Source organism: Anomaloglossus baeobatrachus, chromosome 4 (assembly GCF_048569485.1).
Source record: "Anomaloglossus baeobatrachus isolate aAnoBae1 chromosome 4, aAnoBae1.hap1, whole genome shotgun sequence".
In the NCBI taxonomy this organism is placed as follows: domain Eukaryota; kingdom Metazoa; phylum Chordata; class Amphibia; order Anura; family Aromobatidae; genus Anomaloglossus; species Anomaloglossus baeobatrachus.
In genome coordinates, this window is record NC_134356.1 from 514,963,125 (window position 1) to 514,975,538 (window position 12,414).

The 12,414-nt window shown below is 46.4% G+C and overlaps 1 protein-coding gene across 4 annotated transcripts in view; it reads right to left on the bottom strand.

The window, feature by feature from the left end:
• Positions 1-12,414, bottom strand: part of IL16 (interleukin 16) — a 160,927-nt gene that overhangs the window by 10,140 nt on the left and 138,373 nt on the right. For all 4 annotated transcript variants that reach the window (XM_075345862.1, XM_075345860.1, XM_075345861.1 and 1 more), the window contains exons 16-18: positions 3,060-3,249; positions 1,073-1,174; positions 289-529 (exon numbers count right to left, since the gene is read on the bottom strand). In XM_075345862.1, coding sequence (XP_075201977.1) covers positions 289-529; positions 1,073-1,174; positions 3,060-3,249 — 533 coding nt within the window. The remainder of the gene's footprint in view (positions 1-288; positions 530-1,072; positions 1,175-3,059; positions 3,250-12,414) is intronic.

Genomic DNA, 12,414 nt, shown 5'->3' on the forward strand with positions numbered 1-12,414 from the left:
GGGTGCATATTGCATGTGACAGGTTCCCTTTAATGAAAAAACTTCAAGAAGGACACAAGTACCATGAAAAATTCAATTTTGAGAGTAGTAAGAAAGATAATTCTGTAATAATCGATATGATTGGTCGTAATAGTAGAAATTGCAACCACTGCTGCAGTTGGTCATAGATAGAAAAGCTGTAATGGGGGGTGACACATTCTCCTGCTCACATTCAATGTTTCATTCCTTTGTTATAAAGAAAGTAATCCAGACACAATTGTGTAATGTCGGGATTAGCTCTATACTCACTAGATAGCACAGAGTCATTAGAGACACCATAGAATTCGGACGTGTCCATGGATTGCTCTTCATCATTTTCTTTCTTTATGACAATGACCGCTTGCCTGGGGTGACGAGCCTGTCGCAGAATTCCAGTAGCATCATTATGGCTGACACCTTTAAGTGATTTCCCGTTAATGGACAAAACCTTATCTCCTTTTTGGATTGTACCCTCTTGAGCAGTGAGTCCATCATCGAAAACCCGGTGAATCTGCAACAAGTAAAAAGTTCACTTTAATCACTAAAATACTGTAGGTCAAATTTAGAAAAGCTAAACTATACTACATGGTCAGGGTCACAAATATTCCATTTAGGTCGACAGAACTTGCCACCAAGTGACGAGCCACAATAGAAGCACAAGAAACGATTCATGCATTGGGATTCAATGACAAGTCCAAGACCGATATACACAAAACTATTAAATGGCCCAATAATGTATTACACATGTCCAGCAGTTCCATTGGAGACACTTAATAATGCCTGACAAACTTTAACCAGAACTAGGCTGCCTTACAGCAAGTCTATAGGCTTCAGCTGACAGTCTTATAAGGCCAGCACTAAGAATGTAAAGTCATTATTATCTCTGTCCAGCACAGCTTCATTCAAGGGCTAGTAGTCACTGATGAAAAATGCACATCAGCCCAAGATCATGGGAATAGAAAATGATCTTCAGTACCTAGCAGAGGCTACTACACACTGAATATTAATGTTTTATGACCGAAAAACGACCTTGAGCATTTACTAAATTTCATACCGTGATTTCCTTGTTTTCTAGATCATTTCCTCCAGCAAGACTGAAGCCTAGACCAATGCCTTCCTCCTTGTGGAGAACCACCACATGAATGTCATCAAATTGCTGTAATAGGGGAATAAACAGAAAGAACATTTATTGGGTCAGATTCCATGGCAGAAAAAAACACAAATGTAAATGCTTTTACAAGTCTCCCTAAAATGCAGAATTTTATCAGCAAACTCTTCAAAATAATATATTACCATTATACAACTGCATCTCAATAAATGAGAACATCATTAAAGAGTTAATTTATTTCTGTAATTCAATACAAAAAGGGAAACGCATATATTATATAGAGTCATTAAACACAGAGTGATCTATTTCATGTGTTTATTTTTATTAATGTTGATGATTATGGTTTACAGCCAATGAAAACCCAAAAGTCATTATCTCAGAAAATTAAAATAATTACCACAAAACACCTGCAAAGGCTTCCTAAGCGTTTAAAATGGTCCCTTAGTCTGGTTCAGTAGGCTACACAATCATGGGGAAGACTGTGGACTTGATAAATGTCCAAAAGGCAGTCATTGGCACACTCCAGAAGGAGGGTAAGCCACAAAAGGTCACTACTAAAAAAGCTATCTGTGCACATAGTGCTGTATCCAAGCATATTAATGGAAGGTTGAGTGGAAGGAAAAAGTGCGGTAGGAAAAGGTGCACAAGCAACCGGGATAACTGCAGCCTTGATAGTATTGTTAAGAAAAGGCCATTCAAAATTTGGGTGAGATTCACAAGTAGTGGACTGCTGCTGGAGTCAGATCTTCAAGAGTCACCACATAGACGTATCCAGGACTTGGCTACAACTGTCACATTCCTTGTGTCAAGCCACTCATGGCCAATAGACAACACTAGAAGCGTCTTACCTGGGCCAAGGAGAAAAAGAACTGGACTATTATAGCTCAGTGGTCCAAGGTGTTGTTTTCAGATGAAAGTAAATTTTGCATTTCATTTGGAAATCAAGGTCCCAGAGTCTGGAGGATGAGTGGAGAGGCCACAATCCAAGCTGCTTGAGGTCTAGTGTGAAGTTTCCACAATCAGTGATGGTTTGAGGAGTCATGTCATCTGCTGGTGTAGGTCCACTGTGTTTTATCAAGACAAAAGTTAGCGGAGTCGCCTACCAGGAAATTTTAGAGCACTTCATGCTTCCCTCTGCTGACAAGCTTTTTGGAGATGGAAATTTAATTTTCTAGCAGGACTTGGCACCTGGAGAATCTATGGGGTATTGTCAAGAGGAAGATGAGAGACAGCAGACCCAACAATGCAGACCAGCTGAAGGATGCTATCAAAGCAACCTGGACTTCCATAACACCTCAGCAGTGCCACAGGCTGATCGCCTCCATGCCACGCCACATTGATGCAGTAATTCATGCAAAAAGAGCCCGACCAAGTATTGAGGCATTTACTGTACAGACTTTTCAGTAGGCGCCAACATTTCTGAGTTTAAGATCATTTTCAGTTGGTCTTATATAATATTCTAATTTTCTGAGATAATGACTTTTGGGTTTTCATTGGTAAACTCTGGTAATGCCGAGTTGGGCTTATCATAAATCATATCCTAAAATTGACAAGCTAATATCTCTAAAACGAAGAGGAGAAATTACAAAATAAAAACTACCGTATGTTTTATTCAGCTCTGCAGCCACTAAAAGTGGTGTAAGGTCCCCTTTATAAGCATTTTCCCACATTGTTATGTTCTCATTTTTAACACAATGTGGTTATTACATAAATTACCATATTTATCTGCTGGCAATAATAATTGCTACTTTCAAAGTAATTATTGAAACTTATAGTTTACACTAGGTTTCATATTGTGAATCTTTTTCTATTATTTGACCTATCATTGACAATCGTAAATGTCTGTTACTGACAAACTCCTTTAGATTTATTTTTTGTTAAGACGCTATACCATAATAGGAAAAGTAAAAGAGAACAACGTAACAGAAATTACCTTCAGTGTTTTCTCATCCAGCCCTTTAACTTCCTCTATTAGCTGTGTAAGTTCTTCCAGGGGAAGTAGAGAGATAACAGATTGGCCTGCACTCACAGCAGAAGATGGCAGAGAAAGGGTCTGCCCAGAGGTTTTGTCTTCTTGCTCTTTTTCTGGCTGCCCCACTCCATACCCCTTCAGTTCAGAAAGGCTTCAGGAAGAGATAATATAATTAGCTGCATTTCTTAGGGGAACGGCTGGTGGTAACATAAAAAATTAGTTTTCCTAGAATCACATCAGGTGTTAAGTGTTTGATTACGGGGGTCCAAATGTTGGGATGCCCAGAAATCACGAGAACAAGGGTACCGTGTTGTCTTTCTTATTAGAGCAGCTTTCAATCATGCACCTTTATTTAAGGTTTATGGAACTTTCAAAGATGGCAGATCACTTAGCCATCCCTGCCTTTTTTTTTTTAATTAAGTCGCAGAGCACATGGTCTCTCGTGGCTCCATTCAGACTGGGAACATGAGACTTTTTTTAATGTGATTGGTGGAAGTCCCAACAGTTAGACTCCCAGAAATCATACACTTCTCACCTATCCTGTGATTTTGAGAAAAAACAGATTAAAGGGAACCAACCATCAGGATTTTCATATATAAAGTAAAGCCAGTGCTATACTGGTGCTAGGATGCTAAATGTAAGCATAGCTTTTGTTCAAAGATTGGATGTTTTATTCCAGAAATATGTGCAACTAAATTTCCAGCAATGCACTGCTATTTGATTGACAGGTGCAACAGGAAGGGAATATGTGGATCGAGTCTTGCGATCTATTCCTGCCCCTGACTACCTGGTCTTCCTCCCCTGTTGCTGTCATAGAAATTAATTTCGGCACAGGCAGATAGGAGTGGGAATAGATAGCAAGACCTGAAACACATATTCCCTTCCTGTGGCACCTGTCAATCAAATAGCAGTGCATTGCTGGAAACCTACTTGAACATATTTCTAAAATAAAACATCCAATCTCTTATCAAAAGCTATGCTTACATTCAGCATCCTAGTTCCAGTATAGAACTGGCTTTACTTTATATATGAAAATCCTGCTGGATGGTTCCCTTTAGGAGCCAGCACACATACTATTTTAACTTCAATCATTTTAATTGCCAGGTGTACTAGAAATACTAGAAATGGCTTGTCTAGGAATACTGTATCAGATCATAGCTTAGGAAACATGTCTTGCTATCATAATCATAATTGCTATTATAATTTAGCATTGATCCCAATAGCAACGGGTGGGTACACTGTTTGGTATTATCTACATAGGTATCTATGCACATAGGTATCTATGCACGTATCCTACCACCTGCCACTATCTTTAGACTATACTAAAGATTTAAAGCATATCCAACAGAATTATTTTACCCATACATCTGTATAATTGGAAAATCCCTTTAAATTTGGACAAATTCTAGCTGCAACAACCTCTTTCACACTTCCGTGCAATTTGGTCCAATGTCGGATCACAATGCACGGATGGGTTGTGGCTCTCCCAACCTGAGCGTGACAGCTACATATATTTCTATGAAGCTGTCACGTTTAGGACATGATCAGTCTGCGCATTGCAATCCGAGAATAAGTAAAAAAATAAAAATAAATAACCAACAGATTCTTTAACAATAATGAACAATAACTTTGTTATTTTTTATGGGTCCTGTGCATTCGACTTCAAATACCAGAGATGTGTACAACCACGTGCAATCTTCTCACTTCAGCATGGGTCTCTCTTACATGTTATGATACCTGGGAGGTAGGGATCTCAGATAAAATCCTCATAAAAAAAAAAATCACAGGTAGCATTTACTTATTTATTATCTGTTTTAGATCTTACCTGACAAAACTAAAAATATAAATATTCAGAAGCAGAGAAGATATTGGAGAGATCCTTGCTATAATATTGGTTGAATAATATAATTTCTAATTAATAAGTTTATGGTATAAGACAATTCATTGTCTTCTTTAAGAAATATCCTAAGCCTTCAGAGATTTTTAACAACTTGATCATGTAAAATACACACAAAACAAAAAAAACAACCTTTTTTTTTCTTTTGTAGTCACATTTAGATTTCATCCAAAGTGAGATCCAGCTTTTATGGGCAAATTGAAGGGAACAATCACTAAGTTTCCGTAGCCTACACACGACGAAGCCTGCAATATGCCACCATAACTGTGGTCTGAGGAGTGGCTGCACCAGAGCTCTATAGCAGGGCTCTGTGCAGCCATTTATGACCACCGCTAGTCATACATTCCATAGATCGTTATACATTACATATAACCTGATTATATATAACCTGAGCTGCGTGAAAGCTACCTCAGCCAGCCAACTAGTACCCTCCTATGTGCTGATGAAGAGTAAAATCTTAAAAACAGCACAGTCTATAGATGAATGTCTCTGGTTTGGCACGTCATGTTTCAAAGCTCCTTAAAGGACCACCCCAATGTTGTTTTTAGTGCTCCATCTGTTAGGCATCAGTAATGTGTATACAGTAAGTGTGTGAAGCCCCGCTAGTATGTGTCGGTGCAGTACCTTCAGGGACTCCACGTGGATGGAACAGTCTGGTCACAGGTAGGGAACCTTCTTTTAGGATTGTCGTGACGCCACTCTCAGTATTGCGGTCAGCGGGGACCGCCACTGCAGATTAAGGGATGCCTGGGGCTGATGGTGGGTGCAGTCAGTATATTAGCCCCCTGAGAGTGAGGCAAGCCCCAGGCCCCGGTGTACGTGTGTGGGACCACAGGTCGCAGAATGACTCAAACACAGTCCAAGAAGTCTTTCAACGTGTTTACTCACTGTTTGGAGGTCACGGTGAGATGCCCGGGCGACACTGTGATAACCAGGTTGAACCAGGAATTCCAGGAGGCCGTTCTGAGGGTAGCTGTCCACTCGCCTTCCTTGCACTCTTTCTGTTTTAGGAGGATCCTTTGCTTGAAGCGTGGTAGGACCCCTCCAGGGAAGCTGTTACCACCCTGCTCCCCTCTCTCTGGCTCGTCTGCCGGCAGCGTGGCCTTGGTGGGATGGCTTCTGGCCCTGTCCCCTTATGGGCCTGGTGATTGCTGCTTGGCTCAAGCTCTGTGTAGTCGTGGTGAGGGCATGAAGTACCCCCCCCCACCTGTAGGTTAAGCAGCTCTGGATGATCTGCTGCCTGTACTGGGGACCTAGTTCCCCTTGTGTGCTCGGATACCGGGATCTCCGTACTCAGCCACCCTTCTCTCTGGATGATTTTCAGGCCGACCCACGGTACTCCTTTCTCCCCCGCTTTCAGCTACTGCACTCCTCAGGACCTGTCTGACACGAGAGCTCCTCTGCTCCCTTCCACACACTTCAACTTCTTCCTCCAGACTGTTTACTCCTCCTTCTCTTTTCCCTTTTTGTGCCTGCCTACGCCACCTAGCAACCAGATTCTCTTACCACACCCCTTGAGAGGAGATGGAGGCTTTTGGCCCCCTCCACTATTCCAGTGAAGGTGAAGGCTTTTCCCCCTCCTGGGATCCCCAGGGGTCCTCTCATAGGTACATGTGTGAGACCTGATCACTATGCGCCTGTGTAGTCACACCTTGGTCAGCCTTCTGGATTACCTGTATTGTACTGTCTCCAGCATGGGTGCAGTACTCAGTGGTGCCTGACCAGGTCAGGGGCGCCACATTCCCCCTTAGTTATCACCAGCACGTCCTCGGGCTGCAAGACAACATTTTAAAATGCATAAAACATTAAAACATGTAAAACATTTTTAAAAGCACCAGGTACCATACATCACCACCCTCCACCCACAAGTCCGTTAACCCACCCAAAACCCTCTCACGTTGGCCGCGCCTTCAGCCACTTCTGGCAGGATGTAGAGGCGGCTTTCATGGGCTGGTGGTCTTCAGGGTATACCTGGCCTGGTGAAGCCGCGCCTTCAGCCACTTCTGGCAGGATCCAGAGGCAGCCTTCACAGTTGGTGCTGACCAGGTACCCTCTTTGTGGTGGAGAGCCAGGCCCCATAAACAGGCATGCTCTCTGGTTGCAGGTAAGCCAAGGCCCTATATACGGACGGGCTCCCTGGTTGCAGACGAGCCAAGCCCCTAAACAGGCTGACTCTGGAGGTGGTGGTGCCCTCTGGTGTAACTATTTACACTGCGAGAGTTTGTGGCTATAGCCAGTTCATAGCCTTAAGGTTCATTTCTCACATCAGTTTATGTGGGCACATCTCTTAAACTTTAAAACGTTGCAAAAACTTCAAAACTGGTAACTTGCTTTACTTTACATGAACTTTATGCAGACTCCTCTTCACCAGGGCTTGGGCCTGTAGGGCTGCGGCACCTGTTGCTTCCTTGACCTCTTTCTTCATCTGTGGTAGTCTCGTCAGTAGGTTCTTTGTCTTTTCTTTCTTTATCGCTGTCTTTCCTTTCTTCTTCTTTAGGACATGGTGCTACATCTAGCGCGTACCAGCCTCTTTCGCCTTGATGCATGGTAAACTGCACTGTGTCTCCCATTCTCAGGTTCCTTCCAGGATGTCCTCTGGGCAAATTAGCTCTGACGTCTCTCCTATTGACAAAAATGCCTTCTTTGATACCAGGTGCAACGATGAACCCGTATCCTGACTTCAGGCTAAAGTCTTCCACAATTCCTCTACAAAGGGGTCCTCTGACCTGTGCTTTGGCTCTTCTCAGGAACCGTTTTTCTTCTAGGTCTCTGGCCGTTATGTCATCTCTTTGCTCTGGGGATGGCGGAGCAGGTGACAACTGGTTTCGGCTACGGCGCCGTGTCTTGCGGGCTTGATTCTGCTGGGTGGCTGCTTCACTGCTGGCAGGCTCCCAGGTGAGGTTGCTGGATAAATCTTCCTCTTCATCCCAGCGAGAATATGGCAACATCTCCGGCTCTGGGCATGGATCCACTGCTGATGGCTCCTGAGTCAGCTCCTCAGCTTCCTGGCCTCCCCTCCCCCTTAGTTCTTCTGAGCACTCCTTTGGTGGCAGTGCTGGGGATGGACTTTCTTCAGCAGGCCCAGGCAGGGATCTTTTTGGCATGATTGCTGCAGGAGTCGTCTTGGGGGTATGCGGAGGGAGTATGTACTGGTCCACCAACCATTGTGGAAACTTGGCCTCCATGTCAGCCTTCAGCTGCCAGTATGCGGGGTCCTCCCCCAGCGTGGGCTTTCCAGCAGGGACCTCTTTGGACTGGGGAGCGGTGTCTGCTCTGGCCTTGCAGGCCGGGGAAAATGGTGATGCAATCTTGTCTCGGCGGGCCGCGCCTGGCATGGCGGCGGCCTGGATGGGCGTTTCTGGCGCAGCTTGGATCGGCGTCGCAGCTGCGGTGGGGTCTTTGCAGGCTGGGCTGGGCGTCGCTGCCTCGATCGGAGCTTGGCGGGCCGCACCTGGCGGGGCTGCGGCCTGGTTCAGCACCTCACTTGCGGCGCGGACGAGCGTTGCTGCTGCGGTGGGGTCTCGGCGGGCCGGGCCTAGCAAGGCGGCGGCCTGGGTCAGCGTCACACCTGCGGCGTGGATGAGGGTCGCGGTGGCAGCCGGTTCTTTGCGGGCCGGGCAGGGCATCGCTGCAGGGACCGGGTCTTGGTGGGCCGAGCAGGGCATCGCTGCGGCGGCCTGGGCTTGGCGGGCCGCACCTGGCGTGGCTGCGGCCTGGCTCAGCGTCGCCGCGCCGGGCGCCTCTTCAGGGACCGCGGGCGTGGCAGCAGGGGTCGGGGCATCCGGGCCGACAGGGGTAATACTGGACTCACCCATCGGTGGCAGCATCGGGGTCTGAGTCGTTGCCACTCGGTCTGGCGCTCGGCGCGCGGCTCTCCCTTCATAGGCCTGAACCGCGGCAGCCATCTCCAGAAGTTCCATGCGTTCTTCTCTGATCTGCTCCACGACCCGGGTCTCCAGTCGGTCGCAGAACTGGGCCAGCTCCCGATACCACCAGGCAGCGGAGCCCGGTTCTGGGTTTCTGCGGTCAGACGCCATTTCTTCTGCGCCCTCTTCTGTACGATTTCCCAGCAGTGGACTCGTCGTTGCCTCTAGTAGCAAGCTGTTCAGTTTCCGCTCTGCCTCTTTCAGCAGCTCCTCTCCCAGCAGCAGGCTTCTGGCTCCCTTTCTGTCCCGACGTCTCTGAACGCTTCCGCTCTCTTCACCAGCGAGGTCAGAACTCTGCAGGGGATCTCTGGGTAGCCACACCTCTTCGTGGGCGGTAACTTCTTCCAGCGCGGGCTGCTGTTATTTTTCAGCGCGCTTTTCATGGTGGCAATATGGCGGCGCTTCCAATTTTTCAAGCGGACCGCCCAGGCACATGGTCACCTGTCTGGACAGGTCTAGTCCTTATCCTGTTCGTGACGCCAGAAGTTGTGAAGCCCCGCTAGTATGTGTCGGTGCAGTACCTTCAGGGACTCCACGTGGATGGAACAGTCTGGTCACAGGTAGGGAACCTTCTTTTAGGATTGTCGTGACGCCACTCTCAGTATTGCGGTCAGCGGGGACCGCCACTGCAGATTAAGGGATGCCTGGGGCTGATGGTGGGTGCAGTCAGTATATTAGCCCCCTGAGAGTGAGGCAAGCCCCAGGCCCCGGTGTATGTGTGTGGGACCACAGGTCGCAGAATGACTCAAACACAGTCCAAGAAGTCTTTCAACGTGTTTACTCACTGTTTGGAGGTCACGGTGAGATGCCCGGGCGACACTGTGATAACCAGGTTGAACCAGGAATTCCAGGAGGCCGTTCTGAGGGTAGCTGTCCACTCGCCTTCCTTGCACTCTTTCTGTTTTAGGAGGATCCTTTGCTTGAAGCGTGGTAGGACCCCTCCAGGGAAGCTGTTACCACCCTGCTCCCCTCTCTCTGGCTCGTCTGCCGGCAGCGTGGCCTTGGTGGGATGGCTTCTGGCCCTGTCCCCTTATGGGCCTGGTGATTGCTGCTTGGCTCAAGCTCTGTGTAGTCGTGGTGAGGGCATGAAGTACCCCCCCCCACCTGTAGGTTAAGCAGCTCTGGATGATCTGCTGCCTGTACTGGGGACCTAGTTCCCCTTGTGTGCTCGGATACCGGGATCTCCGTACTCAGCCACCCTTCTCTCTGGATGATTTTCAGGCCGACCCACGGTACTCCTTTCTCCCCCGCTTTCAGCTACTGCACTCCTCAGGACCTGTCTGACACGAGAGCTCCTCTGCTCCCTTCCACACACTTCAACTTCTTCCTCCAGACTGTTTACTCCTCCTTCTCTTTTCCCTTTTTGTGCCTGCCTACGCCACCTAGCAACCAGATTCTCTTACCACACCCCTTGAGAGGAGATGGAGGCTTTTGGCCCCCTCCACTATTCCAGTGAAGGTGAAGGCTTTTCCCCCTCCTGGGATCCCCAGGGGTCCTCTCATAGGTACATGTGTGAGACCTGATCACTATGCGCCTGTGTAGTCACACCTCGGTCAGCCTTCTGGATTACCTGTATTGTACTGTCTCCAGCATGGGTGCAGTACTCAGTGGTGCCTGACCATGTCAGGGGCGCCACAAGTGCAATAAAATAATTACACATCTCTGTCTTCTGCTGTTTCCAGCGCTACTGAAACTGTGACCAGACGGCTTACACAGCGTCTTTTATGTGGACCTGAAGTTACTTGCGTCCTGCGTCCCCTGCACAATCTATGAAGATTGTGCATGATACGTGCGCACGTTGCTTTTTTGAAAGAAGCGATTTGGATGCTAAAATTTTGACCCAAATCCGTGCGCTCATAAAAGCAGCATGTCAATTATTTGTGCGTTCTGGATGCAGCTCCCACTCTGTCTATGGTGGGGCAGCAGCCATAGCGCATAAAATCGTCTTTTTTCTACAAAAATACTGTATCTATTATGCAGTGTTTCTGCAGCGATTTGAAGCGCACATGTGCTGTCACATCGCTGCAGAATATTCAGCAGTTACGTGCGCAGGAGCCCTAAGTCAGAAACCAGTATGCATTGAAATGCACACACTTTACACATATTACTGATGGCTATTTGGGAGCTTAATGAAAAAATGCCTATTTTAGTGGTTCAGAAGCTATCCCATAGGTTGCATTACAAAGAAAGGGGATTTTTGTTACTTTTGGAACATAGGTAATCTGCATATTATATTTCCTATTGAGCTCTGCTCGTTATATTAATTACTAACAGCAGCTGGATCTCTGTAATGACAATCGCTACCTTCCAAGCACAGAGGATATACGGTAGTACAAGAGTAATTCTTCGCTTACCATACCATTATGGTTCTTTATCATTGGACAAAGCATTATGTAACCAAAATAAATGCATCATTGTCAGGTAAAGATCGAATAATGCATTACTTTTTACTTTTTTTAGATGGAAATAATTAACCAATGCACTCTTCGTAGGAATAATAATACTAATGTCGAAACATATCCACCGAAATGATACAAATAATGCATTACTAACACAATGGTATGTGCACAACCGTCTACTACCGTGTTTTCCCAAAATTAAGCCCTACCCAGAAAATAAGCCCTAGCAGGAATTTTCAGCATTTTTGGTATTAGGCTGTGTCTGCACTTTCCATTTTTTTCCTGCTTTTCCACTGCTTTTTCAACTGCAGCGTTTTCATGCCAAAATGCTTGCGTTATGCTTTTCAAGCAAAGTCAATGGGACATTGAGATTTCTTGTGCGCACTTTGCTGTTCAATTTAATACAAAACTGCAGCATTTCTAACAACACCGGAAAAGCACTAAAAATTCATGAAAACCGCAAGGTGCGCATAGGCTACTTTCTTTGCGTTTTACATGCATGTTTAAAGCCAAAAGCATTGTCCTTTCTGCCAGAAGATGCTTTCTGAACTGCAACTACCTCGACGCAAAGTGCGGACACAGCCTAAAGCTTAAATATAAGCCCTAGCCAGTAATGAAGTGTCCATACAGCTAACAAAGTTAAATAATACTGCAGGAACCTTCATTATAGAAAGCAGACACCCAAAAAAGAGAGAAGAAAGAAGAGAGAAGACCCTGCGATCATACTCACCAGACGCCAAACGAGAGGACCTGCTGTGGAACACACATTCACAAATATCAGATCGCACAAACATCAGATCGCACGCACATACACTTAACATCACACACATCAGAGCACACACAAGACTCACCACATCCGTCGATACCGATTGCTTCTGGCCGGCAGGTGAACCTGGGACGCAGTGGAGCGAGAAGATCTGCGGTGGAACGTATGAAGAACCTGCAGTGGAACGCATCGATACATTCTACTGAAGGTCCTCGCAGTCCACTGCGCTGCATTCCTTCTTCCGCTGCTGGCCGGAAGCAATCAGTATCGCTAGATGTGGTGAGTGTGTGTGATCTGATGTGATGTGTGCGATCTGATGTATGTGTGT